Below are 24765 nucleotides of genomic sequence, written 5' to 3' on the forward strand. Positions count from 1 at the left end.
CTCAGAGGCATGCAGTAGCTCAGGAGGTGGAGCGGGTTAACTTGTAGCCTGAAGGTTGCTAGTTTGATACCTGGCTCCAGCTTGGTGGAGGTGTCTCTGGGAGAGAAACCTTTTCCTAACTCCTCCCGATGAGCTGGCTGTACCATTGCATGGTTGACACCGCGCTGTCAGTGTGTGTATAAAAAATGGTTGTAAGTTACTTTGCATGCAAAAGCATCTGCCAAAATGTAAATGTAAACCCCTCTGTGTCCTGTTTCCTGTGCCGGAACAGGGAGTGTGTTTGCTCGGATGCTGTCACTCGATCACACAGGGTGTTCTCAGATTATATGTGCGAGGGTTCATTTTACACCTAATGCTCGCCATCCCCTGAGCTCTGTTCTCAGTTTACATTTTGGTTGAGAGAAAATATCAATACCTATCGTCTCCACACGTTTCATAGTGTTGATATGAACATTGCTGTTTTGTGAGATATTATTACTATTGTATGCTTGTGGTCAGTATACATATACAATGTATCCCAACTGCAAAAGGAGACCAACATAATATAACAAAGTAATTGGTTGGTCTGCGTGATTGAATTAGTTTGCTATTGATTTGCTACATTTAAATGTTAAAACAGCCAGAGGGAGTTGATTAATCTTCCATTCTTTTTAAACTGGAAAGTGGAAATGTGGAATGATGAAATATTTAAAATTGTTCAATTGTTGTAATTGATTTCCTTTTCAATCCAGCTCGAGAGTAAAAAGGTGATCATTACAAAGCTTTTGCTAATCCTGATTGGACTCCCTTGAATAAGGGATCAATAATATAATCAATAACGTAGGGAAATTAGACCAAAGAAAGTAGTGAGTGTTAAGGAAGATTAAAACAAATGGGGACAGGACAGGATATTATGGAATTTGTAAAATGCATGGTAAATAATAGAATGCTTATTGTTTGTTGTGAGAGGAGAAGTCAGGAGTGAGGAACACGCCGCCAGGCTAACATTTTGAAAATTCAGTAATATCCTATCCTGTGCCCATTTGTTTTAATCTGGTTTCTATTTAATTGGATATGAATCTGTGTTTGCGAAACCTATGTAATTTACAGAACAATTTCAATCAAATAAAAAATAAATCATCCTTTAAAAATAATATGCAGAGGCATCTATTGGCATGCAGATGACCGACAACAATATAAGGCATAATATGAGCTAGTTGTAATATTCGTGTTTTGATTCATATTCTACCTTATTGTATGATCAGTGTTGACTGGCTATTAATATATTTATATATGATTATTATTTGTCATAGCTGTTGTGCTGTGTGTTCTCCCCCTGTGTCTGCCACACCCCCTGTCTGTCTCTGTGCTGTGCCTGCCACACCTCAACTGTTCATACCTGGCCTGAATCAGATCATCAATCCCCTTCAAATACATCTGGTTTCCTTGCAGTCATCGCCAGATCATACTTCGAACTTCAGAGGTAGATATTCGTACCTGGCTCCAGTATTTTCTAACACTTTCTATTCGTTATTCTTCTGTGGAAATCTCATATCTAACCTTGGTTTCCTTTTGAGTGTTTTGTGAATCAACGCCTCCAGCCTGCCTGCTTCACTCCCTCCAGCCTGAAGTTCCCCACTCCCCCCACACTCCCCACACACCTGCCCCCTGCTTCACCCCTGGTCGGCTCCAAATAAACCTTTCATTACGCCAACTCCAGTCCTGTCTCTGTGTACTGCCCTTGGGTCCAGCAGCTATCAAACCCTTTACATTATTATTGTTTTCTTGTCAATGCAAGCTTTAGCTGATTGCCATGGCATCAGCTAATAGGGATCCTTTAAATAAACCAATAAAGAAAAATTCCAGCTCTTGGATTTTCAATTTACGCGTATTTCAGGGTCGAGTTTCTTGATTATTCTACATCAGGTTAGTAAAAATATCAATGATGGGAATTCTATCTGAAACACGTTTTGTCAATAAACGTAAGATTATTAATTTGGTGTCACTTCAGGAAGTGATGAAATCACTCACGGAGTGGTCCTCAGGAGATACCAAAAATGAAATAAATGACTTAGTGGTAGGCATGGGAACTATTTTACAAGAGCAATCTGCTCGATCAAACCAGCACTGATTCTGAGATTTTGAGCTGAAAAACTGCATAAGGTGACTTGCCCATGTCCTGTAGGATCGGCCTGAGCCATTTGCAGCATGGTAGGCAAGTACCAATGACCTGATTCGGATTCAAGCATTCAATAGTAGCCAGTGCAAAGTGTGAGGCAACAGTATAGTGTGGGTGAACTTGGTTTAGCCAGAGCCCGTTTACGAAGAGCCTTGGCACTCTCTATTGAGCACCATTGTATCAAACTTGGTTGCAGTTCCATTAGAATTCCACTGGGGGTGACCGCAGGAGTGCAGATTGAATGGGGGTCTATGGGGCTAGACGGCTAAATGTATCTCTTTCACCTGCTTGGAGTTGAAATATCGCATATTTTATTGTAGATTCTGCAAGTTCAATATATATTATAGTTCAAAAGTCGAATGAATGAGTACTTATGTCAATTTCTTATAGTTTGGGCCATTGTTGGCCGTACACGCTAGCATTCTGCTAATGAATGCTGATTGGTCAGGGATGGCTTGATGGCATCTGAAGCTGAAGGAGAATCAGAAACATTATCTTAAGGAGGACTTTCCATCAAAGTTAATTGTTATATATTATATATATATATTATATATATGATATATATATTATATATGTGGAAGTGCCAAAGTGACTCAGAACTTGCTGTAAAGCAGGACCTCTGGCAGTGACGTCATCATCTTTTTGAACAGAATTTTAGAACAGATAAGTGAACTTAAAATATTAAATATTCTGAGTGTATTATCTTAGCTATCTTCCTATTCATTCTGCACTCACCAGCAAGCACCCTTGCATGGACAGAGAAGTGTTACTGCAACCAGTTCAGAATCCGGAAGTCACCAGAGAGTGCCAGTTCTCTTCATATTAGACATTCTCTGGTTTCGCTCTAGCTCTGGGTGTAAGTTTGCCCAGTGGATGAGAAGTAGGGCTTTGTAGGGATATTTTTAACAAAAGTCTTGATTGTTGACCCTTGAGCTGGGTGGGGCTGAACACCTATTGAGACTGCACCTGTGCAATGAGTGATCGATCTTTGACATGGCAGCATGGCTCCCCACCTGCTCTATGGCCCATTGTACTATCAACTCTGCAAAAAAACTGGTTTCAACGTCTACAGCCTCCTAGATTTGGAGGAGCCCAGTGAAGCCACCTAGGTGTAGGGTGACAGCCACCTAGGTGGCTTATAGAAACGAACATTGCTACACCCATTTGTAGAAAATATGTCTGGATGGATAGAGCAAATATATCCAGATATTACAACCATATCCACTATGGATTGTTTAGTGTTTACCAGATAGTTGTATGTAATTGCTTGTAATATGCAACTAAATTACTCCCTAAGGGGTGGATAATTAGGTAAAATTCAAAAACTTCAAACTGCTTTAGTAAAACATTTCTGTAAAAGGTGGATGCAAGAACAAGGAAACAGATGGCGCGTTGCATATATTCAAAATCGGAGCTCTGTAAACAAATATGCCTCTAATCCTACCATTATTCTTTCTGGAAACCCCGGTGATAAAAAGTTTGCCTCTATGGTCAATCTGGCTTACGCTCTTCTTCAGAATACCAGTAGAAATATTCTGGAGCAGTAATCTCCCTATATGGCTCTTCCACAAAAATCCAGTGGTTTACCAGGGGCCTGACCAAGTGCTCATCAAGTACACCAACAACTACATTCGGGTTAACCATGCTATGTAAATCCTAGAATGACTATGCCAACTGGTAAAATGGAATTCCATGCTAAACCATGTTCATTGGATGAGATGACTACTGTATATATGCTTCATGTATCTGAATAAACTGGGATTCTCCAGGTGATACTGCCTTGTACCACTCGCTGGTTTGCTTAATACAGAGACAAGCCAGAACCAGATAACTCAACCACATCAGATGACAGATAGAGAAAGAGTGCATAACAAAAATTTAATTAAAATGCTTCATATCATGATGTCCCCCCCTGCAGCCCGCTTCTGATATTTAGTGCTGAAATACTTCCCAGACCTGTGATTATGAGCAAAATGCACATTCTATGTTTTAAATCAAAACAAATAAGGGAGGTGGCGCCGGCCACTTTTGATTCCAAACTGGAAAATGTTTGGAGTCAAAACAAAATATGCTTCACAGCAGGAAGAGTGAAGAGTAAACACTACAGATATAATGCTTAAATATGCACCTTGTCAAAGGTATGTTGTCACTCAACACAGATGCCCAAACTGTGTATGCCCTCTATTGGCAGGCTGACAAACCTGTTCCTCCTTCCTTTTTCTTTTTGTATTAGGATGGGCTACCCCTAAGCTGTATTCTTCACACATATATTTACACATCGAGGCCATAAAGCTTACACTCTGTGTTGGCTATACTCTATAGTGGGCCTAAATAATGGAAAGCAGCCGGGAGAAGATCCAACCTTATCACAGAGCTGCCAACTCTCACGGTTTCACCGTGTGACACACGTTTTTGCCTGCTTGCCTGCTTGCCCCCCCCCCCCCCCCCCCCCCCATAAGGTATGCATTATAAGATTATACAGAATCTCACACCAGCGAAAACCCAAAAGTTGGCAGCCCTGTTATCAGGTAATCTCATATAGGAAATATAATGGAAAGAATGATGGCAGATCGATGTACTTGTTGTTTAGAAAACAATAAACTAATTTCAGCAACAAAGTTGTGATTGGGAAGGAAGGGGAACGGACAATGGAAATGTGGCAAGCATTGATACTTAGACCACTTCATACTTTGATCAGATCAGATTAATGTGCAGCATTGAGTCGTCTAAGCAAATCAGACATGATCAGATGTATATTACAATCACTTGGTAAAACAGGATTAATTAATAGGCTACATATTTATTTTGAAGAAGCATAGGAACGGGAGGTGTGACCATTGTCTGCTTTTGACAGAAAAAGTATAAAATATATTGTTGAAATGTTCAAAATATAAAACAGAGCGCTATATCAAAAGAAGCACTTAGAAGAGAAGGAGTACAATTACAAATGACTGTAAAATATTTGGCCAACCATTGCTGGATGAGTGCTTTAATTCGGTTTTTCAGTTTCTAAAGACATCAAATGGACCTAGTAGGCCTAGTTAGCTTGGTATATTTATGCTTTGTGTGTTATTTTATATGTGTAGATAGGATCCCTGATTTGTACTCCTGTTCAGGTGGTGGCAGTAATGAGTCAGTTTTCTTGAAGCAGCAAAAGAAGACGACGAAGAAGACAAGAAAACGAGAGCTCCTAACCAACTCTCGCGATTTGTAGCTAGTATAAATATAGACGTCCCTGTTACACGGTCTCTTTCCTTTGTCCCCTTAGCGGTGAAGGTGCAACAGTAAACGGTCGTCCCGAATCTGGGTTCATCCGACACCATCACCAACCAAGCTGAACAGAGCAGTACTACCAGATCAGCATCATGCCTCCCAAATTCGACCCCAGCGAAATTAAAGTTGGTATGTGTAAAGTCTCTGATATAAACTATTTCAGAGTCAAGATGGAGCCAATGTCCGTCCGGTTCGGCTCTGTCTCCTCGTCTATGAGGTGGACGCAGAAAATGGTAAATATAGGGCACCCAGGCTCTACACATGCGGCACCAACGATTGAAATTATTTGGTTTGTATCATGTTGTACTTGTATGTCTTCGTTCGCGATTCTGGTCTCTGGAAGGCCTTATGAAGTCACTACAGCACCACGTGTGCTAGGTTGGCGTCATGACGTCATTCGTTAATTTACTTGGATTATTTGGTTTGTTACGAATCTTTTCAACCCAACTGACTAGCTAATCCGTAACGTTGACTGTTCGACTCAAGGCTGGTTTAAAATAAGTCATTACTATAGTGTTTCAAATGTTCGGACAGTGTTTTGTATATTTGTATTTATGGGTTTTACGCAAATGTGTAGGCCACCATGCCTTAAGCATTGAGGCAAGACAAACAGCCGTGTGGAATAGTTGGTCGTTGGTATTATGGAATGTTCATTGTTGGACGGTGTGATTCCCTGAACGAGGAAACCGATGATTTGTTGGATCCACATGTGGCTTGTACATTGTGATTCATGGTTTAATTATCTTTGCGTCACTTTGTGGAAGCCTGAATTATTTTAGTGAGGTTGGGTCTAGCCTTGCTTGTTGTGTCAAATTACAGTATTCAACGTGTGCTTTTTATTTTCAGTGTACATGAGATGTACTGGTGGAGAAGTTGGAGCCACCTCAGCACTTGCTCCCAAAATTGGACCTCTGGGTCTGGTGAGTTGTCTGCATAATGATTTGTCTAGCCTCCCGCCACTCTGCCTGTCTGTTAGTGACTGTGTATAGTCCAGTGGAGGCTGAGATTGACCCAGCTCTAGGAAGCAGGGCTACCCAGTATAGTGGGAATCCCTGTGCCGAAAGACCTGGTACATGTTTGTAACTAGTACATGTTTGTTGATGCATGTTTCTTTAAATAACTTTTATATCCCTCAATGATGACACTAATTCATTATTTTCTACTTCAGTCTCCCAAGAAAGTTGGTGATGACATTGCCAAGGCCACTGGAGACTGGAAGGGCCTCAGGATCACTGTGAAGCTGACCATCCAGAACAGACAGGCTGTGGTATGTAGTCTAACTGGCTTACTCACTCTGTCTGCTACCTCAATCTACTATAAATCCATGGCTTTTAGGACCTGAATTATGCACTTGAATATGTTAAATGTTTCAATTGTGGTATGGCAAATATAAATTTAGCCCTATAAATTAGAGACATGCATTCTATGTGGACTATGTATATGTGCTAAATATTTTCATATTTCATTTCTCCATCTAGGTTGAGGTTGTTCCCTCTGCATCTGCCCTAATCATCAAGGCTCTGAAAGAACCCCCACGTGACCGGAAGAAGGTCAAGAACAGTAAGTCTAAGCATAATTTAATGACAAGACTCCTGCCACCTGATTATGCAACAAACTGATCTGGTCATAAAGATATATACATTTGATGGGTAGAACAACACATAGCCTCCCGCCACTCTGCCTGTCTGTTAGTGACTGTGTATAGTCCAGTGGAGGCTAAGATAGACCCAGCTCTAGGAAGCAGGCTACCCAGAATAGTGGGCAATCCTGTGCCGAAAGGTCTGGCACAATAAATAATTGTCTTTATTGGCTGCAAATTGACCTTTTTCCTAAACTTTAAACCAATGAGTCAATTTTGTCAAATATTTGGCATAGCTTTTAATTGTCCTTAACCATTGCATTGTAGAACATGTTGTAATCTTAACTCGTTTTGTTTCTAGTCAAGCACAGTGGTTCTGTGACGTTTGATGAGGTTGTTGCCATCGCTCGTGTTATGAGGCATCGCTCGATCGCCAGGGAACTCTCTGGTAAGTTCTATGAAAACAAATTGTACTTGAGGAAATTCATTTAAAATCTATTTGTATCCTTTGCCTGCAAGCCTCCCGCCACTCTGCCTGTCCATTAGTGACTGTGTATAGTCCAGTGGAGGCTGAGATTGACCCAGCTCTAGGAAGCAGGGCTGCCCTAACAAATGGGCAGCGCTGTGCCGAAAGATCTGGTACAATTTCCCAATGAACCGCGATTGATAAATGGATTAGATTTATTATTTTATATTGTCTACTTGATTCTGGCATGGTTTCTTGAGAAAACATTGGTTATATAATGTGTTTTTCCTTTTCCTAAAGGAACCGTCAAGGAGATCCTGGGTACTGCACAGTCAGTAGGCTGCACCATCGATGGACGCCTACCCCATGATGTCATTGATGACATCAACAGTGGAAAAATTGAATGCCCAGCAGAGTAATGCTTGATTACAATAAAATTGACTAAATTTAATTTGTCCTGTTTTTCTGTATTTCTCAAACTGGTTTTGGTCTTACATTTGAGATATTTTAGGGTTCTAGGCTTAATTGGTGTTAGCCACCAATTCATACCTATTTGTCCTGGGACACACTTGGCTATCGCATTTGGTTGTGTACCATCTTAGCCAGCTTTGTCATATGAGGAACAGGTTGACCTAGTGAGATGCACTTGGTTCTATGAACTTACTTGAAGTAAGATTGCCTAGTTTCACTGACTACTTTTTTTTGCTTGGCTAAAAGCATCTGCTAAATGGTATTTTGACAGTACTGCTAAATGAATTTCTCAACCTGGAGCTTGAAAAACATGGTTGCAATTAGTCAATGATATCAAGACTATAGGAAACTTGAGCTCAGACAACTGAATCATTCGCTTGCTGCTATGCATGAATATAACTCCTGGTAGTGGGATTGCTTAAAGGTGCTATGCCACCAGGTGTTATCCATTTGGAAATCAGCCCCCTACATCACAGGTGTGCATGTCCACCTAGATGTGACTGAGCAAAGTTTGCTACAGTCTAGACTGATCTATCTAGCACACCTAGGTGGACACATCTTGTAACAGCTGATCACACCTGGTGTCATGGCAACATGATAAACATTAACCCTATTGTACAATGACTGGAAATTAACTGGTAAGTTACATTTATTAAGTCATTGCTGAAGACTTTCAAGGAAACCTTCAACTACTTTGCCAGGCTACTGGACCATGTTAACACCAATATCAGAACAATGTCCATAGTTGACAAAAACAGCAGTATCAATTTGATCATTGAAACCAGCAACTAAATTTGGAACATATCCTAAACATAGAAAATTGACCCAAGAGTAAAACAGCCTTGCACATTTCAACATTTGTACACTAGGCTAAACACCTGAGATCCTAGTCCTGAAACTAAACCCTTCAGTGACCAATCAAGACAGGTTTGCATGTGCTGATGCAATGGTAAAAATTACATTTGTTCCAAGTACATCAATTGAAAAACTTCACCCATCAATCAGTCATAACCCCAAAAGGATCATAAGAGTGCATTTCAATGTTTGTGATGGCTCCTTAAGTGAAAGTAGGATAAGCCACTGGAATGTTCTTTAGTTCTCCACATCCTCCTCCTCTGCATCATTTTCAGCCTCTGGCTCTTCCTCCATTCGCTCTTCATCATCCTCTTCCTCTCGACTCTTATCATTATCTGTCTCCTTCTTCTCCTTTTCTTTGCGTTTCTGCTCAGACACCTCCTTTTTCCCCTTTTTGTAAACTGTTGAGTAGGAAGAAACAATTATAAATACCGAGTGACCATGCATCTTACAGCCGAACATGACAATTAGCATTATACAAAAGGCTCAATTCAAATGTGTCACACAAACAAACCTTCCAATGCTTCCCTTAGAGGCTCCAAAAACCGTTCAAACTCCATTTCCTCCATGGCAGCCAACACATCTGCTGCATTCAGAGTTTTTCTTTTTGCTTTCATAGCAAAATTGTTTGCGCTGCCAAGTTCACAAAGAGGGACAACAAAGTAATATAAATTAAAACCTTATAATACATTTCATGGTATTGATGGGTAATACATATACAACTTTTTCACAAACTAAATTTCTCAAACAACTTGCATTGGAGATGATTTCCAATTTACAAGTGCTAAATTTACAAAAAAAAAAATCAACATGGACTATCATTAATTAATTTGGACAGCAGCAGGACCAAAAATACATACTTTGAATATTGAATTGAAACATAGTTTTCATTCTCAACAAAATAAAAATAAGGATTTGTTCTGCTGGTGTTGTGGAGCGTTCATTTTGAGTCATTTACTTACCATGAAGTTGCATACAGAACGAATACACTAGCCGCTTGCGATATAGCCCTTCTTGCTTCTTTTGACACATTAACGCCATCCGGTAGCTGTGGAACATACACCATTTTTAAATTCCCCTGGATAATTTTTTACTAATTATTTCGCCACATTGTCAAGCACGCAGGATACAAATAAACAATAGACAGTATGGAGTAAAGGCCACGTTGAGTCAACTCACCGCCTCTTTAATTATGCGAGTAATAACAGCGTTCGGAAGATTAAGGTCCTCTGGTCTTTCCGCCATTTCAGATCACCCCCAATAATAAATGTTCAATGCAGTACCAAATAGCTAATGGATAATTTGAACTCGCTCCCACTACAAAGCTAGCGAAAGATAGCTAACGTAGCAAAACTATTGTTAACGTTATAAATTTTAGTTGACCAAAACGGTAACGTTAATAAATTATACTATTTTAGCATCATAGCTAGTAGGCTACAATCATGTTGTCTGTCGTGAGTTAAGAAAGTTGAGACCAAGTTACGGATCTCAATAACGCCACCAAGACAAATATCCCAAATATACAAAGATTTGTTATGGGACGTTTCCCGCGAACCAACCATGTGTCGGTTCAGTCAACTTTCAACCCTGACCTCTGACGTAGTTTCCTTATGACAAAATTTATTTGGTATATATTTCCTTCCGTCTATTCAACTGTAATTTTCTGCTTCAATATTGAAATAACGAATAAAATAAGATATTATGAAGGCAAATTTAAAATTAGCTCATATCTTAAAATTAGCTGGACATATATATAGTCAATGCTGATCGATAGTGATTTAAATAATGGTGTTCATAAAATCACATCCTATTAATAATATATTCTACAATAAAAAAATAAAAATAAAACCTGGTCAGCCCGTTGCTCTCTCCCACTCAAACCACACACAGCCAAGCTATGCTAGTTCGCATCACAAAAGTGGCAAAGCCAGTTAGGGTTGATCGACCACTGTTAATCCATTTTTGAATTCTGAAAGTCTCCCGCCTCCCATCTTGGAGGGGCTCATCTAGACATTTAACTAATCTAGACTTCTTGCAGTCGTAGGCATCCATTTATGCGGCTACTGCCTCCCACAGTGTGAAGTATGCACTGCATCCATTTAATGATTTAACATTTTCAGATGTCTGAAAAAATAAAAAATAAAATCCACTGATCCTTAGGTCAAATCACGTTTTGTAGGTTGATCTCTTAAATCTCAGCATCTAGAACTTTTTTGCACATCACAACTTTTATTTTACATACTTTCAACATTTCATAATAACTGTCTATTGTCTTCTATTCATTTTAACATGTCTGTCCAAGCCTCAGTTAGTTGCACCATGGTGACTGCTCTTTTCTCTTTCAGATCTGACTTATTCTGCCTTGGCTGGAACCTTTATACAGTTTAGGATCTCACCCTGATCCCAGTACTACTACCTGGCAGTTGATGTCTCATTCTTTATAGCCACTCACAGATTCCACCACCTTTAATGCCCAGATATTGCCTTTGTTGTCAGTGACACTCCCTCTGGTAAATGTCTGTCTTGTGGATCCATGGAGCGATCTGCACATATGGTTAGATAATTATGTCCTAATAAGCCTTTATATGACATATGAAGTCTTCGACCTGCCTTCCTTCCTTCCATAATACATGTCAGAAAAATAATTCTTGGTACTAAAAAGTCACAGTGGTATACAAGACCAGAAGCCCTCCTACTTTCCTCACCTCCTGTGCCAAGTTCTTAGATAATGAATAATACAATCAATTTTACTACCAACTGCTCCCCATTCCCACAGCCCCTCCAGTGGTTATTTTCCTGGCTTGGGATGGATTTTGTAAGATGATGTAAAGCTAACTTTATTGGTCTTAGCTTTAATGAGTTTCTCCCATTTCAACAAAAAGAGCAGGGACAGGAGTGGTTTGAAAAATTCACATCATTGACCTGCACAAGATTCACCTGTTCCAACATTGTTCCAACACTCATTCAGCCACGTGCCTCAAAGCGCTTGGGGGGCTCTTTCATCCCATCAGCTATCAGACTTTATAACACCTCAACCCCCGCTCCAAACACCTCCAAAGCCCCAATACCTCCTTTTCTAGACTTGATTAAGGACTAAACCCCACACCTCAGGACTGATTGTTGTTTAAACGTTGTTATTTATTTCATTTTTCATTACCTCAGGAACCCTGCACATTGGCACATTTATACTTATAGTCATATTTATTTTTTAATGCACAAGTCACCTACAAATGGACAGTTACATGTATATAGTATGTTTATCCTATTCAAATAGTTTTTTATATTTTATTTCAATTGGTAAATTTATTTGTATATATACTCTTGTTTTGCACTCTCTTTTCCCACTGTACTGCTGGTCACTTGTGAATTTATCCTAAGGGGGATTAATAAAGGACTATCTTATCTTATCTTATCTTACTGGCTGCACTATCTTGATGTGTAACATTATTCACACAATTCCAACTTAAACAGTACAATTTGATCATATATATATATATATATATACACATATATATATATATACACATATAGTATAATATTCATAAGTAGGTTTTAATCTGTGTATAATCCAATGAAAACAAGAATCTTTGTTTTCAGTACAATAAGAATAAGCCCTTTATATCTACATAGGGAGCAGGTCCTCTTCCATGGAGCACGCCATGTTGCACCACCATGTTTCTACAGTAGTCCAGAATGGACAAACAACTCAAGAGAGAACACATTTTTATTCAATCGACTAAATTCAATTCAATTAAAGTGTAAGGGACCCCCCTGTTCAAACACAATGAGATTAAATGAATGAGTGTTTTGGGCTTAGAGTTCTAAGAAGGAGAGGGACCAGGTTTTTTTTTTATTCCCATGGCTACCCATTTGTGTACTTTATTAGTACAGTTGATATGTAGAGTTAAAATAAGCGATGTTGTATATGAAATGTGGCACACACCTTGGCGGTGACCCACAAGCGGTGACCCACAAAGTTTAACCCTCTCTCGGCGTGCAAATCAATCAATCACACACACACACACACACACACACACACACACACACACACACACACACACACACACACACACACACACACACACACACACACACACACACACATACTATTAGTGTCTGAGAAGCTGTTGTTTTGTGAAGACAAGCTTGTGCTCCATCCTTTAAAATTAATCAGTTGGTCAACCTAATGTGCCGAATGTCTAATGTGAGGAAGTCTTCACATATTTGCCGCCGACAACACCTCAACCAAAAATGCAATAAATGTTGCAAACATAAATTGTTTGCAGGGATCTTTAGAGCTTTGGTTGACCAATTGTGCAGCAGAAACGACCTAAAACGATTATTGAATCAGCTTTATGTAGAGAATTACAAGGAACTGACTGTATAACTGTATAAAATAGCTTTCAAACCCTGACTATAAACTACTGAACTACAATTTAGTGAAAACTATATTTGGAAGTACACATTACCATTCTCTGTGGTCAGGATTTAAATATGTAACTCCTGAAATATATATTAGGGTTATTACAAGTGGCCTAACTTCACCTATCACCTCCTATTGAAGCTCTCATCACGGTAAAAGTAGATATTGGTCTTTCTGCATCTATTTTCCTTCCAGGCTGTAAAACCGAGGACCATGGCACTTGGGAGTTAACCAATGTGGCTGTATATATCTGCAGAAGTTCCCCAAGAGGTTCTCTGGGACATACTTCAGGAGTATGGGACACCAGGGTCACTCATACGAGCCATTTGGTCCCTGTACATCGGCAATTTACCAGTTGGCCTATGTTTCTGTCTTTGTCTATTTGCCACAAATCATAAGGTTGCAGCTGCAACACCTCTGTATAGAAAGGAGCCAGCTGAGGAGGTTAGTGTTAAGGGTGTCTCCCTTTGAAGGTGTTCCACACACAATAAACTGGGAGGAGAACCTGGGACTGACCCACGACTTGCTTGAAGGAGTACAATATATCCCCAAAAGAATAGGGGATCCCCCAGGATGAGTTGGGGAATGGGACACCTGGGCTACAGCTACTTGCCCTACTAGCTGGTGAGAAATACAAAAAATAAATATACAATACTAGCTGGTGAAAATTTTAAAGCGAAATACAATGATGGAGAATTTAGTGACAGGCAAGGTCAACTCCATCTATCCATCAACTTATCTGCTTCAGCGAATATATATATATATATATATATATATATATATATATATATATATATATATATATATATTCCAATGATATTGTTTTTAAGACGCTCATTCGAAATATAGTAGTTTTTGAAAAAATGCATCCAACATGGTCAGAAGGATGAAATACCTAATACAGCATCAAGTGTTCGAGGATCACTTGGTGCTGGCACCCTGAACTAACAAAAACAAAAGAAAAAGAAATGAATATATATATATATATATATATATATATATATATATATATATATATATATATATATATATATATATATATATATATATATTCATTTATATATATATTCATTTCTTTTTCTTTTGTTTTTGTTAGTTCAGGGTGCCAGCACCAAGTGATCCTCGAACACTTGATGCTGTATTAGGTATTTCATCCTTCTGACCATGTTGGATGCATTTTTTCAAAAACTACTATATTTCGAATGAGCGTCTTAAAAACAATATCATTGGAAATAATGCATGTATGGTTAGAATAGGAGACGTTGAAATCTAGTTTAGGAAAATAATTATATTTTTGCAGCAAAAACACTTAAATATGGCATAGGCCTAATTTGAAAGCGATGTAACCGCCACCTACGGATAGTTGGGACGTGAAACCGAATACTTCAGGGTTGGGACGGGGAACCATACAAACAAGCATTGCGTTATTAGAAGCGTGTGTTATCCTCTTCACTTTCAAGTAGATGTTACTAGTTCACTTGTTTCCCTGGCTATGCAGTGTGCACGCTGAATGTGTCGTTGCCTATCTACCACAGTTGGTTTAGGAAAAGAGGTTTGTTTATGCAGCACTACTTTTGTATACGTCCGACAATTTGTTTCTGGTCTCCTGGAAGAGTCTATTTTATTTACCTTACAAGAACTTAACTGCGTTATCGCAATATCTATGGTTATGGATGGGGTTTATAAGAACTTGTGTTTGACTTGAATCATAAGGAGACGGACGGTTGCGTATTTAGTGGATCTATTTCTTTTGGATGGCAGTGCTGCGCCCTTCTCTCTCACACTTCTATGCTAGCCGCCATCTTGAATTTTAATGAACATTTTTGAAAAAATGTGTTTCCTGTGATATTATCATCTAGGGTGTCGTGCCAAATAGTACTGGTTTGTGGATAGGCGATTCGTTGTGCGTGTGTCCGTGGAGGAAACGCCTGGTGAGTATTTAATTGTTTTGTTTCGGTTGTCGACCCACAACCCTGCCAACGCGTGAAAATGCTCTCTGCTTGCTGTTCATCACAATAACTAGCTAGCTGCTAATGGTGTTTTGTGCAGGATATCTGCTTATTTTTCTTAAGGTAACTCTGATTATTGATTAGAAATCTACTAGACAATTATTGGAATGTATTATGAAACTAACTACGGCTATCTATAAACCGTGGGGAGGTCGGCAGGCAGGGTTGAGCGCTACTGCAGCTCAATAAGATTCGTTTGTTGGGCAGAAATGTTTGCAATTGTGTAAGTAATTGTTTCTTCACGGCGTAACTAATCTCGATCGTGGTTATGTGGGTCTGTTTGTAAATCAGATAAATGGAAAAAATACATGGCATTACTATTTGTTATGTGTTATGCTACGTAGCCACAAGGGCTAACGAAGAATGGCCACAGTACCAGGTACTAGCTTGCTAAGTTCGTTGCTAGCTGACACTAACTGCCAGCTAATTTAAAACTTGACCAATACACTGACTTATCAGGGCCCTGGAGTCGCTTAAACTCAACACTTAGTCACGACTGATGGAAAGGGTTCGCCCCTAACGTTGCCTTATTAGTCTTTATTTGATCAGGCATTACTGGTGGACTTTATCTTAATATCTATTATGTCGGCAGGTGGGCTATAAGTTGCTAATTTACGAACGACATCACCAAAACATTGATTCATTGTTCAGTTTCCAAACAATTTAATCCTTAACGTTACTAACGATCTAACGTGTGTGCAATACCATCTTGCAAGATAACCCTAGCTTTAGATTCTCGTGGCGAAATGCCGGTTTTGACTGCGTGTTGGATGGTCGGGGAGACTGCAGTTGTTAGCAAACAATGCAAGATTAATTGTTGGCTGATTTTGGCCTGGCCTTTCGTCTCGTTCAAGTAGTTGTGAGCTACGGCCTTCTGTGTTTTTTAAACGGGCTAACGCTAGCTTTTATCCAACATTAGTTTTAGATGGAAAACCATTGAGCCAAGACAACGCACACTTCCACTAAAATACTGTTTTGTTCGAAATCTACAACGTTCATGGAGTCACATGGTCCCCAAATTGAAATGCTTTCTTCCGGCATGGAAGATGGTCCTGATACGAGTCTATTGCATTTGTCTGAAAGCCAACGCATAATTTCAGGTTGCCACTAAGTGGTGCTGCTGGACTGTTTCATTTTGACAATGTCAGCATGGTTTTGTTGTTTATCTGTCAGAACCATAGGTGAGAACGTAATATGACTAAACTTGCGGCGTCTTTCCGTAATAGCTGTAATATTCTGTAAAATTCTGTCGGCAAAACGTAAGATCATTGTGCCTTGCATAACGACCCAGATTAACTAAACACGGAATTCCCCTCAGTTCAGGAATTTCGACTGATAATGACATTGGAAGACGGATGTTTGTAATTAAGTTTATAGTTGTTTCCATCCAATGTTTAGTAAATACATTCAACATTTGAACCAGTTAACAGTGGCAGTAACAGCGTTAACAATAGGACTTGTACATCAGAATGCATCATGGGAGTTTTTGTTGGCGATACTCCACCATTGAGAGGACTCAAGAGAGTTGTAGTACTGTAAAATCCTAAATCAATGTAAACTACTAAAACCTAATAATGATTTGGCCATTTCTTGCATTATATATGCTGTGGCAGTTTTAAAAGCATCTTCCCATAATGACAAATAAATTCAGGGTTACTTTCTAAACAATGACCAAATAACTATTACTACAACTATTACTATTACAAAATAACACAATCCAATTACTCTATTGCTGCTCAGAGTCCTCAAAGCATATGGAACAGATTGTGTCACCTAATTTGCTGTAAAGTGCAAAGAAGGGTGATTTCATGTAAATAGCTTTCTGTCCTTTTACTTTATGCTAATTGAATTCAAGTAATATATTTTATGTAATTTTCTGCTTTCAGGTTCTAATTTGTAGGTTCCTATCTGAGAATTGTTTCTAAAACTCGGAGACTAAATGCAACTGGACCAGGGGGATTGTGGGCATGAAGTGGCTGGGCGAATCCAAGAACATGGTATTAAATGGCAGGCGACAAGGAAGCAAATATACCAGTGAGCAGCCTGTGAGTCAGAGTCAGACTCGCTCTCAGCATTCACAACGGGCATCACTGCGACCCAGCAAAAGCCACCCCAGCAACAGGAGATGTAGCCGTAGTAAGTGGGACATTTTACTTTTTAGTTCTATTTCATACACTATGAAACATTTGTACTGCAGCCATCTTGTTGCTTTAAATTATTATCAATTACGATGAGGTGATGACCTCTTCATCACTTTTACTAACTACTTGGGATTATTGAAAGGAGATATTTAAATCAAATAATTGTATTATAATTATAATATACATTGCTAAATGGGATTATAAATGTTTTGTATAAAACAGGGTTTGCTACAGCCAGCCTCGAAGCAGAGAGGCGCTATGTTCCTTCATCAGGAATGACTGCAAAAGAGCTCTGTGAGAATGATGACTTGACTACAAGCCTCATTCTCGACCCTTACCTGGGATTTCAGACTCACAAGATGAACACCAGGTAAGTTGGTTAGTGTAATAGAAACGTCACCAAAGAAAGTTGTATTAAGGAAATGCAATGCATTCCATCATTATTTCTACGTCGGGATGCCAATTGAAGGTTTATGGATTATTGTGTCACTATAGGTTTCGGCCAATCAAAGGGAGGCAAGAAGAGCTGAAGGAAATCATTGAGCGCTTCAAGAAACATGACAACCTTGAGAGAGGCTTCAGAGCTCTGACATCAGGAGACTGGTCAAGACACCATTTTCTCCACAAGACAAAAGCCCAGGAGAAGCTCTTCAAGCAGCATGTGAGACACCATGTCTGCCTCCACATTTGAACAACTTCAGTGATTGAGTCGAGTATAACCGTGCCCCATTTGTCCTTCAGGTCTTTGTTTATCTCCGAATGTTTGCCACGGACAGTGGTTTTGAAATTCTCCCCTGTAACCGATATTCATCAGAACAAAATGGAGCTAAAATTGTGGCAACAAAGGAGTGGTAAGGGCACCAATTAGTAATGGTTGTGTGTTGGAAGTTTAGACTTGTGGATTACATTTCTGTGAATATTTATATTTATCAACATGAGTATACACTTCTTTGCTTATTCTAATGAATTATCCACCGTTCTGCAGGAAAAGAAATGATAAGATGGAGTACCTGGTGGGATGCATCGCTGAGCTTTCAGAGAGTGAGGAGAACATGCTACTTCGACATGGGGAAAATGACTTCAGTGTCATGTATTCCACACGCAAGAACTGCGCCCAACTGTGGCTCGGCCCTGCAGCCTTCATCAATCATGGTATCAGTTCTATTTTATTTTTCAGTTTTTATTCTGAAGTGTTAGTTTTAAATTTGTCAATAACGTTTGTTATTTCTGTTCTTTAATGGCGCTATTTTCTTCCTCTGGCTAATGTTTTGTCAACCTTTCCTACTTTCAGATTGCAGGCCAAATTGTAAGGTAAGAGTCTGTCCTTCAAAGAATCCTAATGGCCTCTTGTCGTCCTTTATGGTTCTACTGTTTTAATACTGTTTTTTCTACTGTTTTAATACTAATCTATATTGTCGTTTCAGTTTGTGTCAACCGGCCGAGATACAGCCTGTGTCAAAGTGCTGAGGGACATAGAACCAGGAGAGGAGATCTCGTGTTACTATGGAGATGGTTTTTTTGGAGAAAACAATGAGTATTGTGAATGCTATACATGCGAAAGGTGGGTAGAAACTTGTATTGACGGCCAAAACAGCCATCCTGTGTTAACTACAACCTTCACTGGACGCAATTTAGCAGCGTGAAATGTTACAGACTTCAAAGCTACTTTCACATGTGCCAAGTCCAATAGTAGAATTCCAACCAAAATGTATCCAAAAACTACAACAAAAAAAAAGGTTACCAATACTGTCTGGAAGTACATATTTCCCTCCCCTTCTCAAAAACCCAGTCCTGGTAATCATAATTACTGTATAAAAAAAATTAGTCCTACTTGTCGGCTCGTAACACTTAGAAACCGCCGGTACCATCCATAAATCGTGTAGCCAACAAAGGCTGGTGCAGATATTCAAGAGGCGTGGGTTAGTGGTGGATTTCATGATTTGTTTGAATGAATCAGTTCGCGTCGGTCAGTTCGCCAAGAAGAGTCGTTCGTTCGCATTTCCAGTAGCGGTGAATCATGATTCTCAGTCACTGAGTCGGTCAGACTCGGCTCCTCCCTCTTTCTCGTTCAAACGAATCGCGAATGCACGTTCGCGAATGCCGAGTCGGTCAGTCTCTGCTCCTCCCTCGTTCTCGTTCAAACGAATCGCGAATGCACGTTCGCGAATGCCGAGTCGGTCAGTCTCGGCTCCTCCCTCGTTCTCGTTCAAACGAATCGCGAATGCACGTTCGCGAATGCAGAGTCGGTCAGACTCAGCTCCTCCCTCGTTCTCATTCTCAAACGAATCACGATCGTGCAATGGTGCAAACGGTCATTAATCAACACAACATTAACTAAGCTGAGGAGTGCTTCATGTTCGGAATCGGGATGTTGTTGCCCGGCTGACTCTCGTGACTTCTCAGTCCTCGAGTCTTCACCGCTAAACACAGTCAGTGAACAAATGGCGACAAACGGAGAGCGGCGAATCAGGTTGGTTGGTTCGTTTTAAAGAGTCGTTCGTTCGAACTGATTCGTTCGCGAACGAGCCACCACTAGTGTGGGTGTGATTGTGCGAGTTACCTTTTTATAAACCCAGGATTGGCTCACTGCCCTCAAATGCTCTGTTCCTTGTCCACACCCTAATATTAAATTATGTTTGATTTAGTATATTTGGTATTTTCAAATATTTTTGGTATATTATGTATAAAGTAAAATTAACCCATTGGACTATAAGGTGAAATAATATAAAGGTGCAGTGTGAAGAATTTAGAGTGTGTGTGTGTGTGTGTGTGTGTGTGTGTGTGTGTGTGTGTATTTTTTGAGTGAATTTTCTAACCATTTGCTCATTATGTTATGTATCTTTTGGAAGACGAGGCACTGGTGCCTTCAAATCTAAAGCTGGGTTACCAGTGGAAGTACCAGTGATCAACAGCAAGTACGGGTTGCGGGAAACGGACAAGCGTCTCAACAGGCTGAAGAAGCTGGGCGAAGGGAGCAGGAGCTCCGACAGCCACTCGGTGGGCTCCCACACAGATGTGGACTCTCAGGAAATGCCAAAAATGCATCAATGTAAGTTCACCCGCAACATATGAACAGCTTGAACTGACTGACGATAGAGGACCACGGATCCCCACTCAAACTGAGCACCCACCCTAAGTACAACAATTTGAATTGTGAAACCTTAGTTCCAAATGTGTAGCCAAAAGATTTCATTCTTAAAATGAAAAAAATATATACCCAATGTGAGGAGCAATCATCACTGTAAATAATCACGGCAAGCTGCAAATCTTTTTCCACTATACATAGTGTATATTTTGCTTTCCTCTGCAATTTCATCAACAGGGTCACACTAAATGTGTGTTATAAAGCCTTGATTGTATATGCATATTATACAAATTGTAGCCAACTGTGGCAGATACTAATTTTTCTTGAGGTATCTGAACCATTAATTGTCCGACATACTTGCATCCAGTGATATCTTTGGTTATGTTTACGAACCAATTAAATTACTTCTTTTTTTTTTTCCCTCTAGCTGTAAGAAAAAGGAATTCTCCAGGAATGAAGTTCACGAAAACCAGGACTCAAACTAGACAGACTCTTTCAAGAGCTCTTTCATCTACCTCACCTTCTAAACAAGGTCACATAAACAATAACAGGGTACCAAAGAGACTAAAATCCCAATCAAAGCCTTCATTAAGTAAAGTCCAATTAAGGAGTCGGAGGAGGAGTAGGGCGGAGCCTAAGGCGTTGGCCAAAGGAGAGACTTGCCGGCTGGGTCTCAGGGACCCCAAAGTTTCGCTTTGTAAAAGCCTCAACGTTAAGAAGGAGAAGGACGCACAGGTGCTAGTGCAGCAGGCGATGGGACAACGGGGCTGCTTGACCCGTCATGCCGCCAAGGGGAGCAGTAACTTGCCAGGTGCACAAGGCTGTGACGGCAGCCAGTCTTCTTATGGAACTCGCAGGTCCACTAGAACCATGGTAAAAGCCCAGGAATCTGCAACGGGAGTCAAGCTGGAGCCCAGTGCTCTGGAGGGCTTCAGCCCAGTCCCTGGGGGTGTTGTCATTAAGACGGAGCCTGCTGACATGGAGGAGTACCTCCACCATGGGCTGGGTCTGGAGCAGGCCGTGCTTGAGACCGGCTACGCAAAGAGAGGTTCCTGTACACGCAAGCGGCCCACGTCGCACATGCCAGAAAGGACAATTAAATGTGAGGACTCGTACGGAGAGGCATTGATGTCAGTGGGAGCCACTGCCCATAATGCTAACTTCACAGACTGCAGCAACGTCCGACTGACGTTCCCGGACCGACACCGAGATTACAACGGTGTCAGCAACGGCAGCAAGTCTCTACGCAGGGACAAGGGCAAGAGCAGCTGCCGATCGCAGAGCAAAGGAAAGAAGAAGCGCCAGATCACACGCTACGACGCCCAGCTCATCCTGGAGAACAACACGGGCATCCCCAAGCTGACCCTCCGCAGGCGGAGGGACAGCAGCAGTAGCAAGAGCAATGACCCGAGCGAGGCCATTGGCTCGTCCGGCTCAGGCGTCAACCCTGCGTCTTCCAACAAGATCAGCATTAAGTTCAGCAAGGACCACGACAAGGACAAGGGCGTTGGGTCATATGTTGCGAAGTTGAACAATGGTTTTACACCCGGGGTCCACAACAGCTCCACAAAGCTCAAGATCCAGCTGAAGCGGGAGGACGATCCTCGGAGGACATCCCAGTCCAAGTCGGAGCACATCTCTTACAACGGCGACGTGGGGCAGAGTCTGGAGGTCCGTAGCGGCGGTCATCGGACCCAAACGGCTGTGGCGGAATCTTCATCAGAGGAAGAAGACGACGACGACGATGAGGACGATGACGATGACGAGGAGGAGGAAGATGATGATGAGGACGATTACTTTGATAACGAGTTCGAGGACGATTTCATTCCACTCCCGCCTGCAAAGCGCCTGCGGCTTATTGTGGGAACAGACTCCATAGACATCGATATCTCCTCCAGGAGGAGGGAGGATCAGTCTCTTAGGCTCAATGCATAAGCTGTGGAGCGCATTACTCCACCCCTTCATGTAAATAAAGAACCATCACTCACTAATCGACTGTTGTGTTGATGTAAAAGAAGTACAGTAATTAAACAAAATAAGTTGCGGAGAATTAAATATCTAAATCAACTGAAAAAAAAGGGGTCTATTAACCTAAAACAAATTCTTTGGTTATTCACGTCAGTTCTGTTCATACAGAAATGTTCTGGCCTTATTTGGGTTTGTATTTCTATGAACGGAGATCAGAATGCACAGATAAATCTTGGCTTGTTCAGTTAAATTCTACATCACTCGCTCATACTATGCTGCAGCCAAGTTGGGTGACTGACGTTGGGTATTTTTCGTCTTGCCCTTTATCTGATGGGTTTCAGAGAGGCTCTCACCATGTGAAACAAGAGTTTGTTTTATGTTCAATTCTTCCCTTCTTAATGCACTTGTTATTGTAGAAAGTGTACAGTAATGGTGACTATACCGTCTGTCAGGGTTGGCAGAAATCTGTTCCCCCTTTATTTTTAGAGTTTGTCTATTAGTTTGTATTTGTGTGACACACCATCCTTAATGTATGGTCTGTCTAAGCATTATTATGATCACTTGGTTCATTTGGTAGTATGTGCCATGTTTGCATTGCTCTGTTTGATTCCCAGGTAAAGAACCATTTAAATTCCAACACTGCATTAATGTAATGTAATTTACTGTGTAAGTTCAACATGTGTATGCAATAGAGTTCCATCGACAAGGAACCTCTTTTAGAATACTTGTCGACCATTCATGTAAACACAGTTGTAGAGCATTGTTAATGGAGATTCAATTTTCTTGATTCATGATCTAAAACATTAAAGGGGGATGAAACTCAATTTATTTTAGCAGTCTATTCATGACAATCTAACGATGCAACACTTTGTGGTGGGCGGCGGGGTGGAGAACCTCAAAATACAAAAATCTTTGCTTCATTACACAGACCCTAAAGAGGCCTAATGTACAATAGCTCATGACCATTTATTGGAGGGGGTCATGAGAAAAGCATTTTCAGTCAGTTTCATCCTTCTTTTAAAAATGTCTTGCAGTTATGATGCAATGAAATTATGCTGATTTTAAACAAACGCAGCTTATTTTTTATGTTCTACCTTGAGTAAATTCCATTGCTATCAAATATTGCTAGATTGTAGTGTATAGTGTTCATACGTCAACTCACAGTGAGACGGACCAATGTTTGAGTTACTGGTTCTAAATCTGGGAGCTACTACTGTATAATATCATGGTACAGTAGTTAAACACTAATCATTCAAATAGTGAAAACACGATTGCAAACACAGTCGGCTTGTTTTTTCTTCTTCCATACTTGTCATCCAGAAACCATATGAATAATGTACAGAAAGACTCGCTTATGTTCCAGTACTTCCTTGCTAATCCTATCTCGTTCACGCAATTCGTAATAAGACTAGAACTGAAGTTGAAGACTTGCATAAGCACCTGTATGTCCTGTGGTGAATAGTGCTAGTTATATGGCTCATTTGCCAATTATTTTTGTACCATGCTTGCAAGATTTGGTCAAATGGACTAGTTAATGCAATATATCTGCAGAATTCGTCTTGTTTTAGTCAAAGACCCCTAGTTTTTCATTTGTTGTCAAGAGCAAATAAGAGTAGTTAGTTAATTATACAAATCTGGATAACCCCCCCTCCCCCTATTATAGTTTTGGGATTCCAGCAGTCTTTCTGTACATTATTTCTGCGGTAGTAAAAGTAAACAACTGCCAAATAGATCAAGGGATCAACCAAGGCTAAATGTTAACCCACTGTTGTCTTTCTTTTTTTTTTTCTTCTTATGTACTGTTCATAGCACCAGCAGCTGTTCACATTTCTGAATCTGGCTCGATATGTTCTTCTTTGGACGTCTCCATTCTACACTGTATACTGTTCCAGGTGTACTGTCTGTGTGGTCTGTGTCTGTCCACTAGACAGCTGTCAAGATTTCCTATTGAGTTTAAAAACAAACAAAAAAAAACCACAAAAACAAATGTGAATAGTTTGATGACATTTTAGAGTGTTGCGTGGGTAGTGGGGACATGTTAAGAGAATTAAAAATGGGCAGTGATTATATTGTCCGTTATGTAAATCATGTGAACACATCTTGTACTTATTTAACAATTTTGAATACTTGAAAACTATATAAAGTTTCTTTGTGACTCTTAGTTTTTTTGTTCCCTGCTTTGAGGTGTGTAGGACATTTGGTTTTAGCAGATGCCAAGACCTTTTATCATATTCTAAAAAAAAAAGAGGACATGTTGAGTTAACCCTATGGATAAATCTGTATAATTAGTTGTATCTACATCACTAGCCACTTCAGCTGAAGTTCCTGCAGTCTTTT

At 40.2% G+C, this 24765-nt stretch overlaps 3 protein-coding genes and 3 non-coding genes across 9 annotated transcripts; 5 read left to right on the forward strand and 1 right to left on the reverse strand.

The window, feature by feature from the left end:
• Nucleotides 1–5411: 5411 nt before the first annotated feature.
• rpl12 (ribosomal protein L12) lies at nucleotides 5412–7927 on the forward strand. 2 transcript variants are annotated; one of them, XM_084476021.1, is made up of 6 exons: nucleotides 5412–5560; nucleotides 6278–6351; nucleotides 6600–6698; nucleotides 6910–6991; nucleotides 7372–7458; nucleotides 7777–7927. In XM_084476021.1, exons 1-6 carry the CDS (start codon nucleotides 5524–5526, stop codon nucleotides 7893–7895), a joined length of 498 nt encoding a protein of 165 aa, XP_084332147.1. In that variant the 5' UTR covers nucleotides 5412–5523; the 3' UTR covers nucleotides 7896–7927. The 2 variants fall into 2 exon arrangements, with proteins under 2 accessions (XP_084332147.1, XP_084332148.1); XM_084476022.1 differs by having other exon boundaries at nucleotides 5523–5664.
• On the forward strand, nucleotides 6384–6508 carry LOC311356851 (small nucleolar RNA SNORA65). The gene has a single exon (XR_014637720.1). It is a non-coding gene; the product is annotated as a small nucleolar RNA SNORA65 (small nucleolar RNA).
• On the forward strand, nucleotides 7100–7223 carry LOC311356852 (small nucleolar RNA SNORA65). The gene has a single exon (XR_014637721.1). It is a non-coding gene; the product is annotated as a small nucleolar RNA SNORA65 (small nucleolar RNA).
• On the forward strand, nucleotides 7533–7657 carry LOC311356846 (small nucleolar RNA SNORA65). The gene has a single exon (XR_014637715.1). It is a non-coding gene; the product is annotated as a small nucleolar RNA SNORA65 (small nucleolar RNA).
• Nucleotides 7928–8556: 629 nt separating the features above from the next.
• Nucleotides 8557–10364, reverse strand: pole3 (polymerase (DNA directed), epsilon 3 (p17 subunit)). The gene is made up of 4 exons (XM_084476065.1): nucleotides 9982–10364; nucleotides 9765–9850; nucleotides 9317–9435; nucleotides 8557–9203 (listed from the first exon to the last, which is right to left on the reverse strand). Exons 1-4 carry the CDS (start codon nucleotides 10045–10047, stop codon nucleotides 9040–9042), a joined length of 435 nt encoding a protein of 144 aa, XP_084332191.1. The 5' UTR covers nucleotides 10048–10364; the 3' UTR covers nucleotides 8557–9039.
• Nucleotides 10365–14816: 4452 nt separating this feature from the next.
• kmt5b (lysine methyltransferase 5B) lies at nucleotides 14817–24493 on the forward strand. Of its 3 annotated transcripts, none has more exons than XM_084476283.1 (10): nucleotides 14817–15156; nucleotides 17121–17370; nucleotides 17598–17745; nucleotides 17871–18036; nucleotides 18117–18226; nucleotides 18361–18527; nucleotides 18667–18686; nucleotides 18800–18936; nucleotides 20225–20424; nucleotides 20888–24493. In XM_084476283.1, the coding sequence occupies exons 2-10, from the start codon at nucleotides 17202–17204 to the stop codon at nucleotides 22393–22395; spliced, it is 2625 nt and encodes an 874-aa protein (XP_084332409.1). In that variant the 5' UTR covers nucleotides 14817–15156; nucleotides 17121–17201; the 3' UTR covers nucleotides 22396–24493. The 3 variants fall into 3 exon arrangements, with proteins under 3 accessions (XP_084332409.1, XP_084332410.1, XP_084332411.1); XM_084476284.1 differs by lacking the exon at nucleotides 14817–15156 and adding an exon at nucleotides 15205–15297; XM_084476285.1 differs by lacking the exon at nucleotides 14817–15156 and adding an exon at nucleotides 15393–15457.
• The last annotated feature ends 272 nt before the right edge of the window (nucleotides 24494–24765 follow it).

The sequence above is a fragment of the Micromesistius poutassou genome (genome assembly GCF_964030765.1).
Source record: "Micromesistius poutassou genome assembly, chromosome: 12".
NCBI lineage: Eukaryota > Metazoa > Chordata > Actinopteri > Gadiformes > Gadidae > Micromesistius > Micromesistius poutassou.

Coding starts and splice junctions, on each gene's coding strand:
- rpl12 (XM_084476021.1), top strand. CDS start 5,524: ATGCCTCCCAAATTCGACCCCAGCGAAATTAAAGTTG. Junction 6,699..6,909: donor TCCAGAACAGACAGGCTGTG/GTATGTAGTCTA, acceptor TTCTCCATCTAG/GTTGAGGTTGTTCCCTCTGC. Junction 6,992..7,371: donor CCGGAAGAAGGTCAAGAACA/GTAAGTCTAAGC, acceptor TTTTGTTTCTAG/TCAAGCACAGTGGTTCTGTG.
- pole3 (XM_084476065.1), bottom strand. CDS start 10,047: ATGGCGGAAAGACCAGAGGACCTTAATCTTCCGAACGCTGTTATTACT. Junction 9,436..9,764: donor GTTCTGTATGCAACTTCATG/GTAAGTAAATGA, acceptor TGAACTTGGCAG/CGCAAACAATTTTGCTATGA. Junction 9,204..9,316: donor TCTAAGGGAAGCATTGGAAG/GTTTGTTTGTGT, acceptor CCTACTCAACAG/TTTACAAAAAGGGGAAAAAG.
- kmt5b (XM_084476283.1), top strand. CDS start 17,202: ATGAAGTGGCTGGGCGAATCCAAGAACATGGTATTAAATGGCAGGCGA. Junction 18,227..18,360: donor ATTGTGGCAACAAAGGAGTG/GTAAGGGCACCA, acceptor ACCGTTCTGCAG/GAAAAGAAATGATAAGATGG. Junction 18,528..18,666: donor TGCAGCCTTCATCAATCATG/GTATCAGTTCTA, acceptor TCCTACTTTCAG/ATTGCAGGCCAAATTGTAAG.